The sequence below is a fragment of the Pleuronectes platessa genome, chromosome 21 (genome assembly GCF_947347685.1).
Source record: "Pleuronectes platessa chromosome 21, fPlePla1.1, whole genome shotgun sequence".
In the NCBI taxonomy this organism is placed as follows: Eukaryota; Metazoa; Chordata; class Actinopteri; order Pleuronectiformes; family Pleuronectidae; genus Pleuronectes; species Pleuronectes platessa.
The window spans coordinates 13287050-13311482 of NC_070646.1; the positions used below are offsets into that span (position 1 = coordinate 13287050).

Consider the following 24433-nt stretch of genomic DNA (forward strand, 5'->3'; position numbering starts at 1 on the left):
GGTCAGTTCAGTTTCAGTCTAAATACAATTTCTTCCAGATTTGTATGAAGTCACGGACATTTGTCCACTGAAAACTAATTAGTTCATCTTAAAGTCCAAGTGACAGCTGGTCCAAAGTTGAAGAAATTCCCGACATTAGAAACGTTTGAGAAGCTACTGTGACTTTGGCCTATGAAGGTGAAACTATTATCAATTAATCTGAGTTCAGTGATAGTTGTGACAAATCTAGAAGGAATATCTCAAAGCATTCTTATGGCTGTCGCAGAAACACAAATTATGTCAATCTTTTTTTTAATTCCAAAGAAAACCTTTAATGACATCTTAAGTTAGACATTTAAATATTGTCTATTTCCTTGGCATAAGTTGATGTGAGGTCCAAAGTCAGATGGCCTGCAGAAATGACTCAACCTTAACTATGATATAGCTTCAATTCTGCTTCAAGCCATTGATAAATTGACACATCTTCACTGATTAATGAACACCATCAAAAAATGAGATTAAACTCAACACAAGCGTCAATTGCGACACGACACATGTAGAAGCGTTCGATTCTTGTCACCCTGTGAGCCACCTTGGTCTTTACTACCCCACCCAGCTGGTGACTCGAATCAAACGCACCACCTGTTTTAAGACATTTCCGCTCAGACACACATTCATCCAGATGAGAAGATAAACAGGTTGTAAGGGTCTGCTGGGTTCAGTGCTGCTCCAAGTTTTCATCTACAATAAAACACCAAGATGTTCAGAAAAGTTGATTTAAAAAACATTTCTGCCACAGTTCTGGAGACGACTCAACTATATGAGCTCTGTATTCTTCACTGTCTCTCTTATGCAGGAGTTGACCAGTGCATTCATCAGGATCAGTTTTCAATTTGAGATATAACATATACTTAACTCATTATTTCGTTAATTTAGATTTTCAAATAAAGAAAAAACGCTTCAGGTTTTATTATTTAGTAAATAGTCAGAAAAATCATCTGATAAAATGTGGTTATTTATCAAGCAAACATACTTAACATTTGAAAATGTCATAACTGTATAATGAATTCTTGGAGGGTCTGAGTGAAAGAGAAAACTTTGTGGAGAGTAACAAAAAAAAATCAAATTATACACAATCAAAGTGTCATGGCACAAATCCACACAATGTCTGCGTCGTGTAGAGAGAACGACAACAACGTACACAAGGCATCAAATGTATTCAAATTTTCATTCTTGTAACTTAAGGGAGTCCACATTCTCTTACTTGTGCGTTCATGAGAATACAGGCAACTAAAGTATGCCAGTAAAAAGGGGGAGAAGATGGTGGGTGGAGTTAAACCAAGGAGCAGGAGCTCTTGTGTGGTTGGATTGAGGGGATGTGGACCTGGAGAGAGAGGAGGTCGGGAGTGGGGAAGGAACGAGAGGGGGGAGGGGGGGGGGGGAGATGTAAAAATCACCTTCCCCCAGGACTTCCCACGAGGTACCTACGAGAAAAATAAGACAAAGATGAGTTGTTGTGCAGAGGCAGCCCTAAACAGTACCAGTACAGGAAAAGAAATGACATCATCCTGCAACAATGGTGGCTGATTCTTACCACTCCCCCCGTGCCAGTACCGCTTCGCTCCTCACCCTCCTCTTCTTGTCGTCCAGTGGCCGAGCCAGAGCTTTCAGAACCCGCGCCCGAAATGGAAAAATCTGAAACAAAAGTTCAAAGAAATCTTTTATATCTTGAGGAAAGTTACTTGGTACAGATAACTCAAGCGTATACAATACACAGGAAAGGACGTGTGGCTTATCTTCAGTCAACTAAAATATCTTAATAATATCAAGTCAAATCTGGACATAGCACTTAGTGATGCAGCAACAAGTATTAATATCTTAATAAATTGTTTTGAGAAGTTGTGAGGTTCCAGTGGGTGAGGTGGAGCACTCACTCCAGCTATTTATTGATAATCGACAAATGACAAAGAAAACAAGAGCAATCCTGCTGTGAAATGATTCCAATTTTAAAAGATGGACAATTTAGAATTTTACCTCATGGGTGGGCAGGCGGGAGAGGGCGTGGATGCAGCGCAGCGAGGTGATCTTTACACTCTGCAAGAAAGATACAAAATATTGTTAACACTCTGGATCAGGTACATGTTATGTGCAGTATGCCACTTTTGAATAGGATCAATGAGCTGCTTCATGTGTTTTCTTGCTTTGTTTCATTGCGGCCAACATTCAGCGTCACCTTGTGCTGCTGGAAACCAGTCAGGTTACATTATGTCACTGACCATGGTAGGACTGGAGACAAGTGCCAGCAACCTGCTGAACAAAGCCTCCAGCTGCTGTATGAGAGCCGGCGGTGGGTCGATGAGGACGGGCTCCAGGCAGGACAGGGTGGACAGCTGGACGCCCTGATCGGGACACGACAAGGCCTCTAGCAGCAGGTTCAGGAGCTGGGCAGTGATGAAAGAAGAAACCCCAGTTACGATAGAATGTTTCCCACAGAGAGAACGTGAAGGGAACAAATGAGTTTCCTGTTTACTCACCGCTGGTAGTTCAGTGATTTGAACCTGCTTCGGAAGTTTGTTGACGATGTTGGACAGAGCCTTCAGGTAGTTGGACTTCTTCTCTGGGGGACAGAACACAAATCAGCCTGTAAATGCTGAAATTGAGCAAAAGTATTTCACATCAACGGTGTCCTCAGCAGTGCGGTTCCCACGAACCTTGCGGTGCAGCATTGAAGCCCTGAACCAACTTTGACGAGTTCTCACTGAAGAAGCGCTGGCGGTACATGATGCGGAGGTCGGCGTGGCAGCCGCGGTTCAGGACGTCGGCCGAGTCGCTCATCAGCAACGAGAAGCCTTCTGCTGCCATCGATCCCAGATCAGCGTCGTCGAGCAGAGAGAAGAGCTTCACCAAGAAAAACAATAGGCAATGAACTGATGACACCAAACTAGGATGAGCTGCCATATTCCAATTTCAGGTGTTAAACTGCAAATGGAGAATGAAACTAAGTAAATCAAATCAAGGATGCAGCATTTACCTTGTCAGTCAGTGCTGTGGACAGAGGGTGGTATCGAAGAAGCAAACCTTTGGCCACCTGAAGACGAAAAGCAACCGTTCATTTTCTGCTTCTTATACTGAAATAACTTTATTTATCTATTCATGAACTAAACTAATAGATCAACAGCTGGTGGTAGAATAATGGATAATAATTGTGGGAGCAACTGACTCAGACAGTTGCGTTCTCACATGCAGCCCCACTTCAGGAGAAGGTTTGGACTTCAGTGCGTGTCTGAAAGCAGCTGTATTGAAAAGTGGAACTCTTACCCAGATCATGAGGGTGAAAGCCTGAGAGCGAGTAGGTGACGATGTCGAGTCCAGCTCTCCACACACTCTCTTCATCGTCCTCTGAATCAAGCTGTCAAGAGAATCACCTGTGGAAAAGAACAAATTCAAAACCATGCATTAACAGATTTGAACTGACAGGAGGACGCTCTCTGTTCGGTCAGAGGAACGTGTTACTACTACAGACGGGAGTATGTCAAAATCAACAGACCCTGCGATTGCTTGTTGACCAGTCCAGCGAAGCACTTGGCAGCAGAGGTGTATGAGAGAGGGTGGGTACAGGTGCAGCTCATCTCCTCCAGCTGAGACAGCAGCTGCTCTATCTGAGGCACCGCCACCTAGACAACACACACCCAAAGTCAGAAGTCAGAACACAATTATAGGAACTGCAACATTTCAATAAAAGCAGAATTAGGTCTTCAAAATGAGACTCACACTGCGAGGTAAGGAGCAGACACAGCCCATGAGCAGACAAACCATCTGTGACTGGCTCCAGGACTCCCTCTGCGGCTGCTAGGGAAACATGACATCATGACTTTCATTAAGTTTTCAGGTAACACTGACATGAACCAATAGTGCAAATCCCGAGATATTAAACAGCTAAATTGGGGCTGGAGAATAAATAGGCAGCATTTTCTAAACCTTTATAAGACTTTGCATTATGGGTTGTTTGTAGCCTTGGCGTCGCTCAGGCAGTGAGCGTAATTGAATCTGTTTATAATTAGAGTTAATCAGCCTTACAAGTGTTTGGCTTTCAGGCTGACTAATCATCCAGATATTATCTAAAGCGCTTGATACAGAAAAGAGTTGACCTGCGATGGTGGAGGGCCAATCCCAGCAGACATTGGGTGAGAGGGGGGGGACAGGTCACCAGAAAACCAGCTATGTGTAGGGGTCTGATTATTATGCCTGTGCTATTTGGTGCAGATCCGAATAAAAATCTGGATCTAGTGAATTTGAATGTGTTTGTTTTATAAGGGGCCTGCTGGGCCTCGTTAGTTCCATTCTAAATATGTGATGTCATTGGTCCATTAAGATGTGAGAATGCAGATTTACCCAATGCCCGAACTCAGAACCAAAAAGTCTAAACTCTGCAAACAGCATTTTGCATATCACAGCTCCTGGCACATCATTTAACTACTGTAGGCAAGCCTGTCTCCGTTAGGATGTTCCATCAGCTGTGAGTGTGAGCATATCAGAATCGGCATATTTCTGTATGTTTAGTCTAATAATATAGTTGAAATGATTGTTGTTAATTTAGTTAATCTATCGATAACAAGCAGCAATCGATTGGTTTAAGAGCAGGTTTCATTTCAGTTGACCAGGGACACATAATAATTCTGTAATATATTGTAATCTGTCTTCAACAACAGACATATCTGTTTTCAATTTAATAATCATTAAGTGCTCAGTGAGGTAATGATGAGGAATCTGTTGTCGGAGGGAGGCAATATTTGAAGGAAACACACATAAATACACAAATCCCTGCACACAGACCTTGAGCAGCCGGATGTGTGAGGGGAAGGAGTTGTCGGGCAAAAAGGAGACATCACCGTCCAAGAAGAGAGAGACAGCCCTAGCCACCGTCTGCTCCGCCAACCTGGAGACATGAGACAACAGACGCCTCGTGAAAAAACGCTTTTACAGTAAATTTGTACACTTTTTTAAGTGTATATTACGCACACACAAAAAAGCCCACAAAGCAAAAATGCAATGGAAGAGAGATTGTACTGACTTTGGCTGCAACCTGGAGCAGGAAGTACCGATGACAGAGACCACAGCAGACAGGACCACTTCCTCTACCAGAGGACTACGACGACCAGAAGATCCCTCACCTGCCAAACACGAACAAGTTGGTGAGAAACACAGACACCGTTAACCTTAAACCAGGTTATTTAGAAACTTTTTTTGAGAATGGGATGATGGATCTACTTCTTACCCTGCAGTGCTGCTTGGAGCGCCAGTGAGAGCAGGCGTGGGATGATGAGTTCATGGAAGCATCGCCCCGTCTCCTCAGTGTCCTGAACCTGCTCGGCTATCTTCTGGAGGCTGCGGCACGCCAACACCACCTCCTCCACTGAGAAACCGACGCTACCTGAAAGCGACAAGAGTTTTCAGTTTAATTCATAGGAAGTTTATTTTTGGTCGTGTTTTAACTAATCTGATTCATTAATAAGCTTTCAGAAGACGTGCACAAATGCTGATGAAATAATAGACGGAAGGCTTTGTCCATTTCCATAACTAATGCAGAGTATAAATACGAATTCACTGTGTGCAACAACTGATGTGTGTGTGGGATTTGACACAGACACATTGTAGAAGGGAGATTTAGCAGCAGTGCAACTTAAATGTCAATATTTGACCCGTAATCATTCCTCCTGACCTCTTCAACCATCAAATGATCATGTCAGGAAAGAAACGGAGAGATTAATAAAACTATTTTATTTGGTCATTACAGCTCAATAAACTGTTATGAACCATTTGTTGACTGAAAGTTCCAAAGATAAATATAATGTAAACTCGATCGCTGAAAATCTAACAGGTTAATTGTAACAAATCTTACTCTGCAATATTCAAACTAAACACTGTTCACTTCCATCAATAATTTAATAATAAGTGAGTCTCTTACTATAAGCCCCTGGACCATCTCTACAAACAGATTACCTGCGTGTGCCGAGCTGAGGACCTCCAGGAGGACAGGCGTGCTCTCCTGGACAACACTGGGTCGGATGGACACCGCAGCCAGGGCAGACAAACACTGCTGACGCACTGCATGATGGGAATGTTTCTCAGAAGCTTCTCTGTTGTTGTCTTGTTCCATGGGCTCTAAGCAGAGGAGAGGAAAAGGTTGTTTGGGATGTTCATCATAAATTCATTATTTTTATTACTACACACTGTATAATACAAATATTAATATCTGGGTGGTGCTTCTACATATTTCACATTGAAAGTACAGATGACATACTATTGGATTAGGATTTTAACTAACCAGAAAACATCTCCTTCTTTAGTCTTGGGATGAATTTAGAGATAAAGATTGTTGGGTGTAGCTCGGCCAAGGCTCCGGCACAACTGACCACAGCAACACTGAAGCCACAAACAAAACAAAGACACAGAGAAACAAGTTTTTGTTTAGTTAATCTGCAACATCAGATATTGTAGATTTGAATCTGCTAAGAAACAGTGCGTGTTTCTGAAGCTGCTTTCATACATGCACTGAACTCTGAACATTTCCCAGAAATTTTCCTGAGGGGCTCTCCACAGTAGAATGTATAATTCATGTCCTGCCTCATGCATAGTAAAGTTGAGACCATAAATATAGTTAAGAACTGAAAACAGCTTGTGTGTATTGAAATATAAAGAGAGAGCTATACAGGAATCAAATGATTGACAGAGAAGAGGAAAGTCAGGTGAAAGTTTCCACTGTGGGCTCACCTGACTTTCTCATCCTCCTCGGTCAGCAGCAGTCTGGTCAGGTGATCCACAGCCAGCTCGATATCAGCGTCCAACAGCAGACCTGCCAGAGACAGAGGGTCTGAGGTAATCTCACTCAGACTGTAAAGTGTGACCGTAGGAATGAATCGAATCTCACCTGTTTGTTGTGCCAGTGAGGTGAGCGTGGTGGTGGCAGTGATCTGCAGACTGGAGTTAGTCTCCGACAAGGCGGAGAACACCATGTCACACAGAGACTGACGAAAGGCTAAAAACATGCTCTCTTCTGATGTGGAGGGAGGAAAGGCACAAAGAAACAGGTTTAACATGACAAGTGGATTTGATGTTCCTGAATTAAAAATAGTAATGAATGTGGCATTAAACAAAATAAAACAATGAATGCAGCACTGACCATTCTCTGAGGACTGGCTGCTGGTCACTGACTGGATGAACCGCAGCACCACCTCCAGTAACGTCCGTCTGTGGGAACACTGCTCACGGAGGGAAAAAAGAGACGTTTACTTGTTTATTATAAAGTTGCTGGTTGCCGCAATAATTTAAAGATGTTCAAATATAGAACAGCTGAAGAAAGAAGCTCACATTAACTTGCTCAGATTAAACCTAATAAACATCTGGGTGTCAGTTTTGTTTGTTTACCTGTGTTCTGCTGCTGTACTGCTCAACGAGGGCGGGCATGACAGCGGCTGTGATGATGTGGCTTGCCCTGCTGGACGCACTGCATGCGGCCTGCAGCAGCTTGGCGCTGGGCCACACCAGCTTCAGGTCCGGCTCACACAGATGATGTTTGCAATCTGGAAAACATTATAAGCTCTGATTAAAAAAATGTTATAAAAAGATCACTGGACTTTGACTTCAGATGAGAAAACTGGTGCTATGCGTGTAACTGGCAACAGCAACAACGAGTAGAACTTGATTATTCTTTACTTCAGATATTGACTTTAAACTCAAATATCCTTATTGTCATTGCAGTCAAACAGTCTCATTGTCAAATTGTGGTATCATTTCCTGCCCTTCTACTCAAGCACACTGCACTGAAGCAAACCCTCCCACTAACAGTCATTTTATTCACCAGTACTGCCTTCCTGTTATTCTGACTGCATAGGAACAATATGTAGTCCTTAATCCTTTTTTTTTTACTATTTTACATTTTGAATAAAACTGACGTCTCTGTTCACTTCACCTGTATTTTATTATGTAAATGTGTCTTCTTTCTTTGTTTGTCAACTGTGCATATTTACTTTTAATCAAGTAAGTGTACATAAGTTAAATTTCAGCCCTTCACCTGTGAGAACAAGATCCAGGAAGGTGCTGAGAGAGTCTTCAGAGTCAGAGTTGAGGACTGAGCGAGAGAGACAGGAAGTGAGTGCGGTGAGAGCGGCGAGGCCTGCACACTCGATCCTCTCGCTGGATGTCTGAAACACCTGCGATGAAACAATGAAACAAGAACATTAGCTTCTGATTCAGAGACCGACCCTTTGTTCATTTGAGAAGTCTCTTAAGAACAGGAGGAAACCTGTTGAAATCATTAGCAGCGTTGTTCAGACAACAAAGGCAGGAGAAACAGCATTTGTTCCTCTCTTCCCATAAAACTTTGTGCTTTGGGGCTTTTCCTGTAGTTAATCTCAGTGCTCATGAATCATCACTCCCTTCTTCTGCTGGAGGATTTGAATGTTCCAGGCACATTGCTGCCATAATTCATTTCCATCTGTGTTCTAATTATATCACGTTCACTTGGAAAAACAATAAAATCTGATGCAACCAAAACACAACAAATGCTTGTTACTAGATTATTAACCATTAACCGATGAGATTCAAATGTTATATAATAGACAAGTGTTGGACCTGGACGCATGAAAATACCAATGAACTTGTTTTTTTAACAAGGGCTTGATTTTCAGGTGCAAACAGCAACATCGACGGAAAATGAGGTTTCACTCGCTATCACACACATGCAGAGTTGGTGTGCTGAGAACATTTTTATTAGGGTTATCGCTTAAAGATGCTTTTACAACTACAGAATGCTAAGTCCCAACAAAGCTTTGACACCATATATTTACATAAATGTTGAGTGTTTCAAACAAACCTCTCTGCGCAGTGACGTCCACAGTCCCTCAAGGAATTCTGCCAAATCCTTATGTTCATATTGTGACACACAGGAAGTCTGCAAAATAAAAACAAATACTAAATAAATAAGTACTAACCAGCCAGGTAGAACTTTTCCTAAATAGTACTTTTTGATCTTGTTTCATCTTCTTGCACTTATCCAGTAAATTACTGCATTGAATTAATTGATTATACATTTGAATTCACTCTATGTAAACTGTCTCAGCTGCTTAATGGTGTTAACAGTTACCATGTGTCTATTCTTAAGGGAAGAGCAATCGCTTATCATTGACATTAACCTCTTAGAGCTGGGTATATGAGACGGGAAATTTTGAGCGAAATATTTCTATCTCCAACCAAACAGGAAGGAGAAGACTTTTAGAAATAAGAGGGAAATCTCACCAGCGTCTGCAGCGAGTCCAGCTTCGCACTCTGAACGTCCGAGTCAAGCTTCTCGATGATGAGAGGCAACACAAACTGCAACAGGACAGTAACAAACACAGCATAGTCATAATCTCATATTTGACAGCTTAACTATTCTCAGGCCAGAACATTTCCACTCCACCAATAAGCAAACATATGAACGTTCCCATTACCTCTGCAAACTTTGGTGTCCCGGAGAGGACGGCCCGCAGCGCCTCGATGAGGTCCTCCTTGGTGATGCCGTGGGGGTCATTAGAAGGCTGAGGTGGATGGGTGGTGGGTATGGGGAAATGAAGGTAAAGCAAGAAGAGATGAACAGTTTATTAAAACACACCTAAGTCTCCAATTAACCTCAATATGAAAATCTTCCAGGAGGAAGACAGACATTAATGGAGATTAATATTACATTTTCGTTTGAAAAATAAATGCTTCAGTGTCTATTAGTGTTTCTAAGATTTTTACATTCTGTCAAAGAAACGACTACTGAATAATATTTAAGCCACCTGGGTTTATCTAGAAAATCAGTACTGATGATAAATTCTTTGTAGCTTAATCTTTTAGGTTAGACCAACGTGACAGGTTACTTGATGTATTTCCTGCCTTTACAATTAACTACCAATTAGCTTAAATTAATTGAACAATGTATTATTATTATCATTCACTAGTTTTTAATTGGCATGAACATTTGACTGAATACTGGGACTATAGGTGGACTGGTTTGCGGGAGTTTGTATTTGGCGTTATAAAGTTATTACTACATGTTGGATTATGTTCAAAATACAAAATGCAAACCTTCATGTGAAAGACTAACAAGGCATGTTAAGATTGTGTTGTGGTAATAGAACACTGCAGTCGTCACGCAACACATCAGCAGCAGTGTGGAAGTGTGTTGCTGGTTTGCTCCGGAGAGTCAACAAGTCATCACAGAGCTGTGAGCCTCTGTGACACAAAGAGTGGCAGGCGTGCGTGAGCAGACGAGGAGGCAGACGCTCTATCATTGTTTTGGGCGGAGTTCGCCTGAGGTCACAGGAAGTCGGCGATGACATTTCTGTCTGCTATGCTCTGTTGCTTTCATCGGTTCTCAGCCCAAAGCAGCTGAGTAAACAGGGACTTACGGGGGTGAAGTCGATGGGGAAATAGCAGGACGTCACTTCGAACAGCTCCTCTGTGAATTTACCTGAGACAGCAAACAGGAAATTAACAAGGGGGGGGGGGGGGGGCAGAACGGATACATACCCAATTAGCAACAGAGTCCATGGGATACAACAGCGAGAGAGATGTCGCACATGCTCTCACCTAGATCATAGCCTCGATGTATGATGCTCTTTGCAATCTGGAAGGCGAGCAGGAGGTTGCGAGGATCCCTCTCACCATCCATCGACTGAACAAAGCCAAACACAAAGTCTGCCCCTAAACCCTTCAGCTCTGTGGATTAATCAAAAAAAATAGTTAGTCTAACATAATCTGACCAGCAGCCCCCAAATCAGAAAGGATTGCTTATTGTATTCAAATGAGAAAAAGGAAACTAGCAGGTGAGAAACCTGCTCATTACACGTCTCTTACCAGCCTCTCTGGTCTCCATGAGGTTGATGAGCATGCTGTAGACACACGACCTCTCTGCCAGCATCAGAGACTAGGGAAAAATGATCAGAACATAGAAAACTATGGTAAAACATATATTTACCCATAATGCCTAGACTCTAGAGCAAATTGGAGCATTTTGTGAAAAGTGCCCCGGACAAAAATCTGACTTGAAATTGGAGGTGATATCATCTACAAACCATGTCAAGTAAAGGTAGACAAACCCACGTAGGTGATGACAACAGAACACACGTATGTCACATTGAGTTCTTCAGATAGCTCCCTAAATTATAATCCAAACTAATGGGAATAAGTTTAAACAATGTGACAAAGACAGAAAACCTTGGTCCGGACTGTCAGTGTGAATACGCCCTTACGTTATTCCAGTCTACCCACAAAGCATATTTAATTAAAGAGGAAGTGCTTTGCAGAACACAGAGGAAACAAGAAGCACATTTCAGCCCACTAGACAAAGTGTGGTGAGATATTGCACAGGTCTAAAGAGACAGACGCCGTTCAGAATCAAAAAACACACAGAGCCTCAACACAAAGACAAACCTCTTTAGATATATTTTAAATAAAAAGTGCTTGTTACGAATATCACACACTGAATCTCACCTGTACGTGAACATCCTGGAACAAAGACCTCAGCATGGACACAGCTGAGCCAGGAGGTAACGCCGCACATTTTGTCTGGACAAAGCACAAACACACAATGTGCATGTTGGTCTCAGCCGTCACATCTGGAACTTCTCAAAACAATTCTCCAACTTTTCGATGTAAAAAACTGCCTTTCAAGCTTAGCAGTTGATCCATCTCATGCGAGATGTTTCAGATGTTGTTGTCAATGAAAAGCTATCGCAGTCAGACACTCACCAGAGCTCTGAGCCCCTGTAAGACGGACGGTGTGATGACGTAATGGTCCTTTAGGCGGTTTTCATAGAAAGCAATCAGCACTTCCACTATGGAGAAGAGGGACAGGGAGACATGCGGTCAACATATCTCTAGGTTTTGCATTCAAATTACCATGTTTAGAATTTGAATATGACATGTTATTATGATGGTTTGAAAATGCCCTTATGAAGACAGAGGAATTATTGAATAATACCATCCAGAAATCGACAAAAGACTATGACAGAATGATCAAAACAAAAAGGACAGAAAGGAAGTGCACCTTCTCTCTCTGTAAGATTTCCATAGCACTCGTGCAAAACCTCAGACAGCAGCTGGACCCCTCTAGCTCGAGTGTGCGGCTGAGAGCTCGTCAAACTCAGTCTGCAATCAAGATCAAATGCAGAAGCAAATGAAAGTGAAATATGTGACAAGTCTGTGATATCAAAATAACTTGTTAACAACTATGTTAGAATCTTACAACCTATGTAAAAGTAAAGGTGGTGAGTATGCAAATCTATGTACTGATCTTTAAAGTGTATTAGTTTCACCCAGATAACACTGCAATTTTGCCTGGACCTGAATTCTTTATGAGATTACTATTATTATTTTATTTATTTCAAACTAGATAATAAAAGAAGTTCAATGACAATCATTCTCTGTGTGTATTGGTCTACTATGCCATTTAACCTGAGCCAGGCCATACAGCAATGATTACAATCATCACTTCCATACAGGGTTAGAAGCATACAGCTTTTTAAAAATGTCTGGGTTCTTGGTATTGGCTGACTGGCTGATTGGCTGTCTATGGAACCCTGCCACGGCTCGCTGATGTTGTCCAAATGTGATATATGGCTAAATGTCATAAGTCTAATGCATCAGAAACCACCATGGACTGCTCTGGATGAGGAGGAAAGAACCCAACTGGGCCCCAGGACGTTGGGGACACACACCCAGGTCTGATCAGCCTGATGTGGGGCTGCCTTAGCAAAGGAAGATGTGTCCCTAACATCCACTGGTGATCCCTGACATGTGCCAGTGGTTATTATCAAACTGGTATAAGTGACTGCAGCTTTAGTTGAAGTTCTTGTCATGTGTGTGTGTGCTGTTGTTGAGCAGGTTGACAGCTCACCCCAGTGCCTCCACCAGCTGCAGGACTGTAAACTCTCCATCTTTGACACCTGGAAATAAAACCAGGGTTAGTGGGATTGCCATAAACATATAATCATCTCACAGAAACATAGACCTGAGTGGGACTGCAGTTATCTGTGGACCTACAGATTACCCAGCAGCACTGGCGGGGGGGGTCAGAGTTACAGAGTTCACTGACGGGATGTTTCCACACGGACACAAACACGGCAGCTAGCAAGCAGCGGCATGCGGTCAGACCTCAGCGGGGCTAGCGTTCAAATTCACAGCAGTCGAACAATGACAGTGGTATAATATCGCAGGTCTACATTCAATACATGCTGGCACAGTGGCAAAGTGAGCCGAGACGTGTCACGGCGCGTGTTCGAAACAGTGTCATGAGGTCGCAGCGGCTCGCAGGATGTTGTTAGCTCCCCGAGCATCACGCCGTGTGGAGGCGGCCGCTCAGTTCGCTTCAATGGCGGATACTCCACAGCGAGCTGCTGCGGCGGCTGAATCACAAACTTATACAAACTTATTTACCCGTCGCGGTGTCTTTGGCCTTGCTGTCCTGGAGTCCAGAGACATATTCCTCCACCAGAGACAGCAGCAAGGAGCTGTCCGCGGCCATGGCTCCCCTGAGGATCCGCTGCTGAGACTGCGCATGCGCCGAGAGTGCAGGGTGAAATGTTCAGCAGCATTCACACACAGGGCAAACAACTAAACCCACTTCCGCCACTGGGATGAGGAAAATACTAATCCTGTATCTCATTATGAGATGATAAGTCATAATTATGAGTTACAGGATTTTTATTTCCTTCATCACAGTGGCAGAAATGGGCTTCCATAAAGAAGATCGCCGAAGCACTGAATTAAATTGATTTGCACAGTTAAGATAGGAATATAGTTTTTTTTTTAAAGAAAATAAATAGTTAATTCTGAATTATGAGAGAGCTGCAATAAAATAAAGTGTTTCAGCCTTGATTTGAATGATCCTACAGTTTCAGCAGACCTCTTTGTTCCACAGGAGGGGAGCATAGATGCTGCTTCACCCTTTACACTGAGTAAACCTGCCCCAGAGGACCGGAGGGGTCTGGATGCTTCAGAGACAACAAGTTACTCAGAGACCATTCAGTGCTTTGTAGACACGTAGCACATTTTTTTTAATCGATTCTTTGAAACACAGGAGGCCAGTTCAGTGGTGTGGTCCATTTTCCTGGTGTTGTTGAGGACTCCAGCAGCAAACCATTACAGTAATCTATTTTACTGAAAATAAATGCATCAAGTCTTTCTGTGTCTTGTTTTGACAGGAATCCCTTGATTATTGCTATGTTTTTGAGTTGGTAATAGGCTGATTTAGTAACAGTTCGAATGTGGGTTTTGAAATTAAAGTCTGAGTCAATTATTACAGCCAGATTTCTGGCTTGGTTTCCGTAATCTGAGCCAGAGGGAGCATGTAAAGATTGAATAAAAGTAGTGCTAGAATGGACCTTTGAGGAATCCCACATGTAATATTTGTTTAACCAGATTTAAAATTACCAATTGAGTAGCAGTCTATAAACCACTATAAAGTAATCCCATCCTGTACGTAAGACTTGAACCAATTTAGCACAGTGCCAGTAAGTCCCACCCACTTTTCCAGTATGTCAATAGGCATATTGTGATCGACCATGTCAAATGCACCACTAAGATCCAATAATGGCAAAACTGAAGTTTTGGATGCATGAATGTTCAGATGTATGTCATTTAAAACTTTAATAAGTTCAGTTCAGTTCTGTGGTGTAGTAGTCGATTTTGTTGTGATTATTAACCCCTTGATACACAAGCTATGCAAACCCCTTCTAATGCAGAACCTGAGTCAAAAATGACCCATATTTATTTCCTGTGTTATTTCCTGCATTGCTGGGTGTTTCTTTGCTATATTCCTTTATAGATTATTGTTTCTTCTTCATTTAGGAGAAGTCTCCGTTGATTTCACAGAAGACTAGTCTTTCTATGTTATCCAAGGAGTCTTCATAATCAACGTATCAATGGTAAATCTGCAATGATTGATATTGAGTTTTATTTTGTTGATCTAGCTATGGTTAGCTAGCCAGAAAAGAAGCTAGCTAGCTAACAGCTAAATAGTATTGTACATATTTCTCTTTCTTGCTCGTAATTCATTGTAAAATAAGACTTACATGCATCAGATGTGCAAGGGCAGCTCTGTGAAATGAATGGTAGGTGTTCCGTAGTTAATACAATGTATGTATTTTTGACCCGTGTGTAAAAGTGATGTAGAAAAACAAAATTAAATTGTGTTTATACAGTAAGAAAGGAAAAAGGAAAACTATGATTTGTGGTAACCAATAACAAAATATTTAAGGAAAACTTAGAATATTAAATGATAAAACACATTTATTGTTATTAAAACAAAATATTGCAAAGAAACACACATTGATGACACAGAAAATAAACACGGGTCATTTTTTAAACGTGCATTAGAAGGGTAGTGATACAAAAAATATTTTTATTTAAAAAGTAACAAAAGAAAAGTGTTATGGCATTGGTGATGTTAATTGGGGAATTCTTGAAATACTGAATGATGAAATTCATTCACTGCAAAGATATAGAAGATAAAAACTGAGACGGGTCACTTTTGACTATTTATTCATTATTGAAACATACAGTGAACTTACCTCTTTATAGTTGTTGATATTTTGTTATTATAATTTATGTTCCTTGTTAAATTTATTTATTCATGTCTTTATTTATTTTCTATTTAATGAAACAAAGCTAAATGTCGAGACAAGTTTTTGGTGCTGCTTTCAGGTGCTGTCGGGAAAAAAATCTCTTCACAGAGTACTACCAAGCTAAAGTCTCCCGGTGTACGAGGTTAGTTTATATACTGAATAAACGTGGTTTGTATATATTTTAAATTAATCAAACCTATATCATCAAAAATAACCATCAGTGTTGAGTTGTCGTCAGCGTCGATCGTTCACAGCTTCCTTTCGTCCTGACGTCCTGGAATCCAACACCTGCATGTGTGCTTCCGCGCATGCGTAAAAAAAAAGTTCGGTGGCTCCAGCTCCGCCGCTCGTCACCTTTGATCGGCGCAGAGGGAAGAAGCTTTCCGGGGATTTAAACACGATGAAGATCCGAAGTCAACGGCCAACAAGTGACGTGCGACACGCAGGGCTGTGGGGGGGACTGTAACCAGCCCACCACGTCTGCGGGGGGAACTCGCCGCGCACGGAAAACGGTCACGAGTGCGCGGAAGTTTGTGTTTACTGATGTTGTGGTAGCTAGCTGGCTGGCCCTGTTAGCTTGTTAGCGAGGGAGGTGCGCGCTGCGTGCACGGCTCAGTATTCACAACTTAACGTGCGAGTTGGAAACTCCATTTGGAAACTAACGTTTGAAACGTTTCGTCTGTAATAGCGTCTGTTTGTTTGCGTGGCTGCCAAACTCCTGTAACGTTAGTGCGGGCCACGAGCTTTGAATCTTGAGCGGTCGTGTCTCACGCGCTGATTCGCAGAGAAAGGAAAACGCACGATCACGCATCGAGTCACGATCCCGCAGGTACAGCTCACCGAGCCATCTCCGTTTACCCCCTGGTACGAATGACTGATCAGGCTGACAGCTCCGGACCTCTCGACCCGTCCCCCCCTATAGTTCAATGTCTTCGTCCGTGATGGGCCCCTTGCTCGGCTTGTGAGACGCGTGGAAACCGATCGGAAGTCTATTACCATGGGAGGATGTGTCGGGAGATACTGGGAGGGCTGGGAGGACACACACAGCCGAGGGTCGTCCAGGAACGGGGGGCGAGGAGGTAAGACCACCGCGCGTGTGTGTGTGTTCCCGTACATATATCTTTGTGAGGACCGTTTAAGCATAAATCCTACAGAGTGTGGAGGGGGGTTGGAAATCTGTTTACAGAGTCCCCACAATGTAAATCATCAAATGTTAAGGTGAAGACATGTTTTAAGGTTTATGTTAAAGTTACGTAGTAACGTCCTCTGAAATCATGGAGACAGAGAAGGTGGAAAGGAAAATAATTTTCGTTTGGATGTCTATTTCCACTCCACTGTAGTAATCCAGACATAAGTGGCTGACTACTTGACACTGCTCATTCACACATATACTTAATATTGATTTACAAACCTTTCATTAAAGTGCACAGAAAATACACAAAATGTGCAAACAAACACACACTTGAGTGGTTAAAACTCATTCTATTCAGATGTATGTGGATCTCAAATGTCCACTTGTGCTTGGGTTTCACCTCCGGTCTCACCCCTTAGTTTTTCTGTGGCGAAACTGCTGGTAAACATAGTAAAAAAACAATTTAAGGCAAAGCAATGCAGCTAAAGAAAACAGACCTGTTTTGATACATTTCTCTCTCAGTGGGGCATGAGAGACTTTCACAATTCATTTCATATGTTGTCACATAAGAGTGCATATCAGCATGCTTAGACTAATAGATACACAACGACATAGCTTTAGATCACGTGGGTTGATTAGATAGTGATCATTGTACAGGTACAAAACACTGGTGGCCTGCTGTGATAACGTGCACAACTCCAAACCTAAAGGAAGAATGTTGACTGGCAGCTTTTTGTATTTTGTTCTGTTTATAGTGTAAAAGAGGAATAACACACTTCTCACAGGAGATCCTACCCTCTCACCAAATTGACTTAGAGCAAGATGGTGAAGAGTGGTAATGACATGAACACCATTCTCCCTATTCCAAGTCAATGAACAATTAAATGAATGTTGAAGTTGCCATTTTAAGTTAGAATAATGCATAGTGTTGCTTTGACAGTGAACAGAATGAAGTGTAGCTCCCTTGTTCTATTTAAGCAGAGTGAGCTGTAGCATCCCAGACCTACCCCTCACATTGATTACAGTCAGATTCACCCACATTCACGCCTCGCACTTAATTCCACAACAATAAGCCCCTTGTGTCACCTGCTATCTGGGATTCTAATATGATAGACCTGTGAGCAACAACGTACAGTATTTCAGTGCAGGTACGGACCAAGCAGGATTTAATGGTTACCACAAAGGAGAGGAGGTCCCAGCGATTCCAGAGGTTGCTGATATGCCATTTACTCTCGCCAGGGACCCGAGTTCACGTCCATTACCTTCCCGGAAGATAACATTCTCCCAAAGATAAATACTGGCGAGCTGCCACATTTTGTCCTTTTACACTTTCCTTTGATAGTGACACATTGAGTTTGGATCGGTGCTCCTGCACTTAGCGAGAGTAAATGTTATATTTACAATCAGACTAAACAGAGTGACGCAGGCGCCGCACAGCTGACTTGGCAGACAGTCTGAATTTTTGCATAGTTGTTCGACCCCAGACAACGATGTCTGATATTTGACATGACCTTGACAGATGGTGTGACACATGGAAATGCGTGCTGTTGATTGAATGCGTTGAATCTCACAGGTTTTCTGAATATTGTTGGGACCAGACCATCAGCCTCCTCCCATGTTGTAGTGAAAGTTGTTCCTAGGTTTATCAACCCAGAAGTTAACCAGCTACGTTATTTTACTCAAAAGGAAAGACTGCAGTTATCAGTTGGAGACTTATTTGAATTTCCCAAGACGGGAATGTCCACAAAAGTTATTGCTCTCATGAAGTTATTTATTGTTTGGTCACAGGCCCTTCACACCTTATCTTCAGACATTGTTTGAATTTCAGCATTTTTGTTGATATGAAGTTCCCTTTATAGTGACCATTTAGAAGGCTTAATTTTTGTTATTCATTTAGTGTCAGGTTCAGACCTTTACATTTTTTGTGATGCAAAGTTTTTTCATTTAGTATTTTTTTGTAGCAGGAATTGTCTCCAGTTTTTAATCAGAAAGGCTGAATGTTTTCAAGATGGATTCAAGCTTTTTGTCAGGGAAAGACATTTTTGACCCCTAGCCACTTGGATCCTAGAAGGAGCATCTGATATCAATTTCTAGAGCTTTGTATGTCCTTGAAAATACTTTTTCCATCATTGTTATTTGCCAAAGTGGCCAAACAGAATATTTATAAAGTCAAAGCCATTACAGCTGAGAGTCCCTGGGGTTTGGTGGTGGTTCGGTCCAATATGCCAGCCTGATTGCTATCAACAGGCACTTCCAACTAGACCAGGCTCTGATCGAGTCGCATCATGTCCCGCTGAGTCATTGACTGGCTCCTCTAACAGGACTGCTTGACACACCCTCATACTCATAGTGTGTGTTAAGTTATAGTCTTAAAATCTGTGATTTATGTGGAGTTGTAATGTGTATCCCCTGAGGGATAAGAAGCTTTATTTGCCTGATTCCAAAGCCTGCAGTGAAATCTGGTAGATCATGTCATGTCCACTGTGTCAAAGCAGTTGAGATAAATACTCTTTTACAGCCGGTCACTTTTTGAAGGAGAATGTTCTCAAAATATTGTTATGAATAAGTACTTTGTCAAAGTACGGAGACACTCTATCTGTAGTTGTAGAAGATGAATGTATCATTGTGATAAGTCGACTAGCTACAAGGATGAGACTTCATTAGGGTTTGTATGTTTGTGTTTGTTCTTGCGTGTCACACAGATTCACTCTGTCGGTTTTAGGTGTGGAATCCCCCCTCTCCTGTGCTCCAGTGCATGTTCACTGATATCTGCTATTAAAGAGGAGCATCGGAAACACCCCACAAGTATCATTTGTCTCATGTCAGGGGAAAGAGGCTGTGAAACATCTTTACACACTCAAAGTAACATCGTGTGTCATCGTCCTTTTCCCAGAAACTGGTAATTCTATAACAACCATTGATTGAAGTGAGTCCCGGATGGCTGTTTGGTGTGTTGTTTTGTGTGCTTGTCTCCTGACATGCTGAACACAGAAGCCTCGGATATGATCTTGATACCTTGTTTATGAAACATTACATTAACACTCACGAATACAACATGCTTTACTGCAGCCTCGTCTTATGGCACCTGCTCATGTGTCTGTAATGCCTTTCCCGATGTCTCTGTTTTGTTGTTAGGTCTGACATAACAGGACCATTCACTGTATCATTCCCTTTTTGTTACTGCCAAGTTTACATAATAACCATCCAATTCTTATTTGAAGACATAACCTTTTTAGAAAAGATATTTCTACATATTGAGGCTTCTAAAATCAGTTTTTCTGTTTACTAACACATTTTTTATTCCAATGACTTTTGTATAGTTTAATTAGCTTTTTATCGTACAGGAGGAATCCCCATTGTAGGGAGGCACAATGAAAATACAGTGTAGGTACAGAAACAATATACAAATTAAAAAAAGTTTCAGAGGCGTACTACACTAAGAGAGTACTTCGGTTTCTATTTGGCTTGTGAGCTCTTTAGAGAATATCCTCTGTAGATATCAGAGAAGGTGTCAGTAAGAGAAACAGAACCCAGTCTGCCCTCCCGTTAGGAACTATCTCTATATAGCTAGAACCACAGGATCCCTTTTGATGCAGTAGTATATTGTTTTAACCATTTGTGATGGTCAGCATACAGTCTTTTAATGGATATGTCAACATGATGTGGGATATGTAAGCAAAGTGTGTAGGCACTGTTCACAAACCAAACAAATGGCCTTGGATCAACAATGTTATTTTAAGATTAATATATAATGAAGATAATTATTAGTGGCAGCTCTTTAAGCAACAGTATTTTGAGATTTGGATAGTAATCCCAATAAAACTTTAGTTACAAGTATAAACAATCTTATCACAACAATTTAGACAATATACAAATGTACCTTTTTATAGATGAGTGGTGCATTGTGCTGTGTATTCTTTAACCTGGATAACATACAAATATTGCATCCTTGTTCTACATGGACCTACATTAGGATATTTCTTATTATCTGGACCAAGTAATGAGCGGTTTCACACTTCAGAACCTGTCACAACACAGATCTGCTACCATAGTGAGGAAGCCCCTTTGCTTCAGTGGGGATTCACTTCGCTCCAAGTGCTAATCCTACACTACCCCTCATCCTCCAAATGAATCCTGCTGAGCCGCCGGCACTATAAATAATTTGTTTGAAAGAAAGGACACCTCTTGGATTTGTCCTGTCTCCTTCATACTCATCTCCATTTTCCATCACTCCACTCCTCAGTGATAGGCACCTCAGCCTCTCAGGCATTTGTAAATAAGCTTCGACCTGTTTCAATACTTGATTTTAGATTATTGAGCACACAAACTGAAGTGGCTGACCATCGGCACTTGATAAATAACATCTCCTTCTATGGCACAGAGCCACATCACAGCCTGTTCAGTTAAATGGAACTAGTTTGGTAAACCATTGGTAGAATCGGTTCAATTTTAACATGAGTTCATACATGTCACTTTCCTGATGCTAGTCTGTTGTCTGTGTGTGTTAGTGTGTGACCCTCAGGTATGACCTTTACTGTAATAAGTGCTCTCCTACATGTGCATCGTGTTAATACTGAATGGTGGGAATCACAGGTAAGGTTACATAGATGGATTTAGGCTACGCGTGCTTCATGCATATTGCAAACTCTGAATGACCTGCTAATTTTAGAATCGGATGACACGGTGGGGTGGGGTGGGGTGGGGTGGGATGTTTCCTGTCTCTGGTGTCAACCAGCATTTCTTTCTGCTGGCAGCTCTGTTTATTATTGCTAAGAGATGAAAGCGTTTATAAATTCTGTGGGAACATCATGTTCATAAATCAATCTGCCTGTTTGCTGCATTCACAGGTTTGAATTTCACTCAGATCCTTCCTCTCTATTCATCTAAATTTAACATGAAGAAGATAAGAACTCAAAATGTAAATGACAATTAAAACCATACTTAATACATAGATATTTACTGTCATAGGACAAACCCCTTGAGATGTTTTTGAGGGGGTCACGCACACAGGTTCAAAACCAACAACACAATCAGAAAAAAGAGAATGAAACATAAATTAAGGAAAATAAATTAAACAATGTTACTAAAACAAAAGGTATTTGTTTTAAGGTGAGAAAACAAACCATTTTGGAATAAGCTGAACGATGAAAGAGGACTTGTATCTAAAGGTAAAAATCAGAAGGAGCCTGAAACATGAAATACTAGAATGACACTCAGTCGAACACATACCTAGTCAAGCCACACCAAATTGCACAAACTCATAGATATCAGTTGGCTTAATATGCCAGATTTTTTTCTCATCAAGATCTGTGAATTATTTCCTGGGAAATCTGTCTCAGTAAGTGTGGGGGGGGGCACATTCTCGTTGCGCCCGAAAGTTTGAGTGGTTCTTTCTTGGCCCAAATCCTACCTGTCCGCCATTTTTCTTGGAAACCTGATCTGTAGTTTATTGCAAAATACTGCTATTTGTGACACCACTGGGATACACACAGCACATGTTAGTGAGTCACACTCTTTTTGTTGTCATTTTTCCTCTACCTGTAACAATCTTTTCCATTGCAGGACGTAATGAGCCTCTAAAGAAAGAGAGGCCCAAGTGGAAGAGCGACTACCCGATGACGGAGGGCCAGCTGCGGAGCAAGCGGGACGAGTTCTGGGACACAGCGCCGGCATTCGAGGGCCGTAAAGAGATCTGGGACGCCCTGAAAGCCGCAGCTGTGGCGCTGGAGTGCAATGACCACGAGCTGGCCCAGGCTATAGTGGACGGAGCCAGTATCACACTGCCACACGGTGGGAATGGAACATGGACAGTACACACAAAATAATGGTTCATACACATGTCTGGAAGGGGGCCTGATAGACAGTCAGTTAAATAAACCAATAACTGGAAATATCATCTTTACTCGGTGTTTACATCCCATATATTTAGATTCACATGCACAAAATAACCCACAAAACAAAGTATTGTTAAAATTTGACAGTAGATTGTGCTTTTCTTCCTGACCTTTTCTAGGTACTCTCGGAGAGTGTTACGATGAACTCGGGAACCGCTACCAGCTGCCCGTCTACTGCCTGGCTCCACCCATCAACCTCATCTCAGAACGCAACGACGATGACCCCAGCGACAGCCCCGAACCCACCGTAGCCCCCAAAAAGGAATTCCAGCTCAAGGTACCATAACACGCTGCTAAGAATTCATCCCCTTTCACAATTGAAAGAAACACATTATATCTGTCTTTTGTCTTCAGTGTGAATGGGTAAAATCAGCATTTATTCCTCTGCATTGGTCACAGGTATTTATTGACTCCTGCTCAGATTGGTTGTATGTAAATACATAAGCGGGTGGACACTCATATTTTTGTATACATTTCCGGGCTGTGACGTCTTTCAGCCACAACTTAATCTCTATTAACAGAATCTGTAGGCGAAGGACAAGATTTTGGGGCCGGAAGCCTTCTATCTATTCCATTTGTAGTTTGACCAATCACATTTGAGCATCGTCTGGACCTAAAACCCCTATAAAGAGTCACTGTTGATGTAATGTGGAGAAACATTTTACTCATTTGATCAAATCAACTCCTCAGACTGTAGACTGTGTTCTGCAAACAGAAGATGGAATCTTGGCCCAGGTATCCACTGTCAATACTGGAGGCCCAAAAATATTCTCTGTTGCCCCTGGAGACGTAAGCCGATGGAGCAGATTGACAGCAATTTAACACTCAACCAATGGGTCCCAGCCAACACGTTTCAAATGTCAAATTTTTTGGGGACATTTTTAATCCATGAAATCTGTCTAAAATGTGATTTTCCCCCAGTATTGAATTGATACTGGCTGGTATCGGATTGAATTGAAATATTTGAGGCACATTTAGTAAACATTATTGAATTGCAGAGCTAAAACCTTTAATCACTTTATTAATCAGTGCTCATTGCACAAAAGTGAATATGGCAATTGACAAATTTATATTTCTGCATCCCCTGCAGGTACGACTGTCCACAGGTAAGGACCTGCGCCTCAGCGCCAGCATGTCTGACACCATCGGGCAGCTCAAGAAGCAGCTGCAGGCCCAGGAGGACATTGACGCCACCCACCAGCGCTGGTTCTTTTCCGGCAAGTTGCTCACGGACAAGTCGCGGCTGCAGGACACCAAGATCCAGAAGGACTTTGTCATCCAGGTCATTGTCAACCCACAGGCCCTCCAAGCCCTCCAAGCCCCCAAGCCCTCACCCCCCTCACCCCCCCCAAGTGAATAACGAAGAACAAAGGGGGGACGATGCAGTGGGTGGCCGACACGAGCAGAGCGGAGGTGCCTCTGAATGCTGGATTGAGATAGAACTGAACTGTGGAGGTGCGTAAAAAAATCGACATGAGGGAGAAACTCTTAAGTGCTGCTTTCTTTTATCTATCACGTGTAATTGTACCTTTTTGTTCGGGTTGTGTTGGGTTGTTGTTAAAATGAATCCAGTACACTCTGGAGTTCCTCTTCTTGTCACTTTGAACAGTTTCAAATTCAAGCTGAACGTATATGTTAATGAGCAGCCTTTTTAAACACAAACTGTGCACATCACGCTGCACACCTAAAGACTCGGCCTCTGTCCTCTTTGTCTGCACTCATGGAAACTAAGTGCCAATGGACGAAATGCAGAAGTGCTGGAGTTGGTTGTGAAGCACATC

The 24433-nt window shown here is 42.1% G+C and overlaps 2 protein-coding genes across 4 annotated transcripts; one reads left to right on the forward strand and one right to left on the reverse strand.

Annotated features, from left to right (window-relative positions):
• Nucleotides 1–285: 285 nt before the first annotated feature.
• Nucleotides 286–13553, reverse strand: mms19 (MMS19 homolog, cytosolic iron-sulfur assembly component). Of its 3 annotated transcripts, none has more exons than XM_053413301.1 (31): nt 13438–13553; nt 12899–12947; nt 12050–12150; nt 11752–11837; nt 11494–11568; nt 10858–10927; nt 10591–10719; nt 10410–10471; nt 9468–9554; nt 9274–9348; nt 8852–8929; nt 8051–8189; nt 7405–7559; nt 7160–7238; nt 6908–7033; nt 6751–6832; nt 6305–6402; nt 5980–6141; nt 5255–5410; nt 5051–5150; nt 4813–4915; nt 3751–3825; nt 3527–3653; nt 3298–3404; nt 3011–3067; nt 2691–2877; nt 2514–2596; nt 2256–2420; nt 2014–2073; nt 1574–1674; nt 286–1463 (listed from the first exon to the last, which is right to left on the reverse strand). In XM_053413301.1, the coding sequence occupies exons 1-31, from the start codon at nt 13523–13525 to the stop codon at nt 1433–1435; spliced, it is 3093 nt and encodes a 1030-aa protein (XP_053269276.1). In that variant the 5' UTR covers nt 13526–13553; the 3' UTR covers nt 286–1432. The 3 variants fall into 3 exon arrangements, with proteins under 3 accessions (XP_053269276.1, XP_053269275.1, XP_053269277.1); XM_053413300.1 differs by having other exon boundaries at nt 3751–3828; XM_053413302.1 differs by lacking the exons at nt 11494–11568; nt 11752–11837; nt 12050–12150; nt 12899–12947; nt 13438–13553 and adding an exon at nt 11076–11262 and having other exon boundaries at nt 3751–3828.
• Nucleotides 13554–15955: 2402 nt separating this feature from the next.
• Nucleotides 15956–24168, forward strand: ubtd1b (ubiquitin domain containing 1b). The gene is made up of 4 exons (XM_053413348.1): nt 15956–16705; nt 22321–22548; nt 22772–22929; nt 23743–24168. The coding sequence occupies exons 1-4, from the start codon at nt 16624–16626 to the stop codon at nt 24010–24012; spliced, it is 738 nt and encodes a 245-aa protein (XP_053269323.1). The 5' UTR covers nt 15956–16623; the 3' UTR covers nt 24013–24168.
• Nucleotides 24169–24433: the final 265 nt, after the last annotated feature.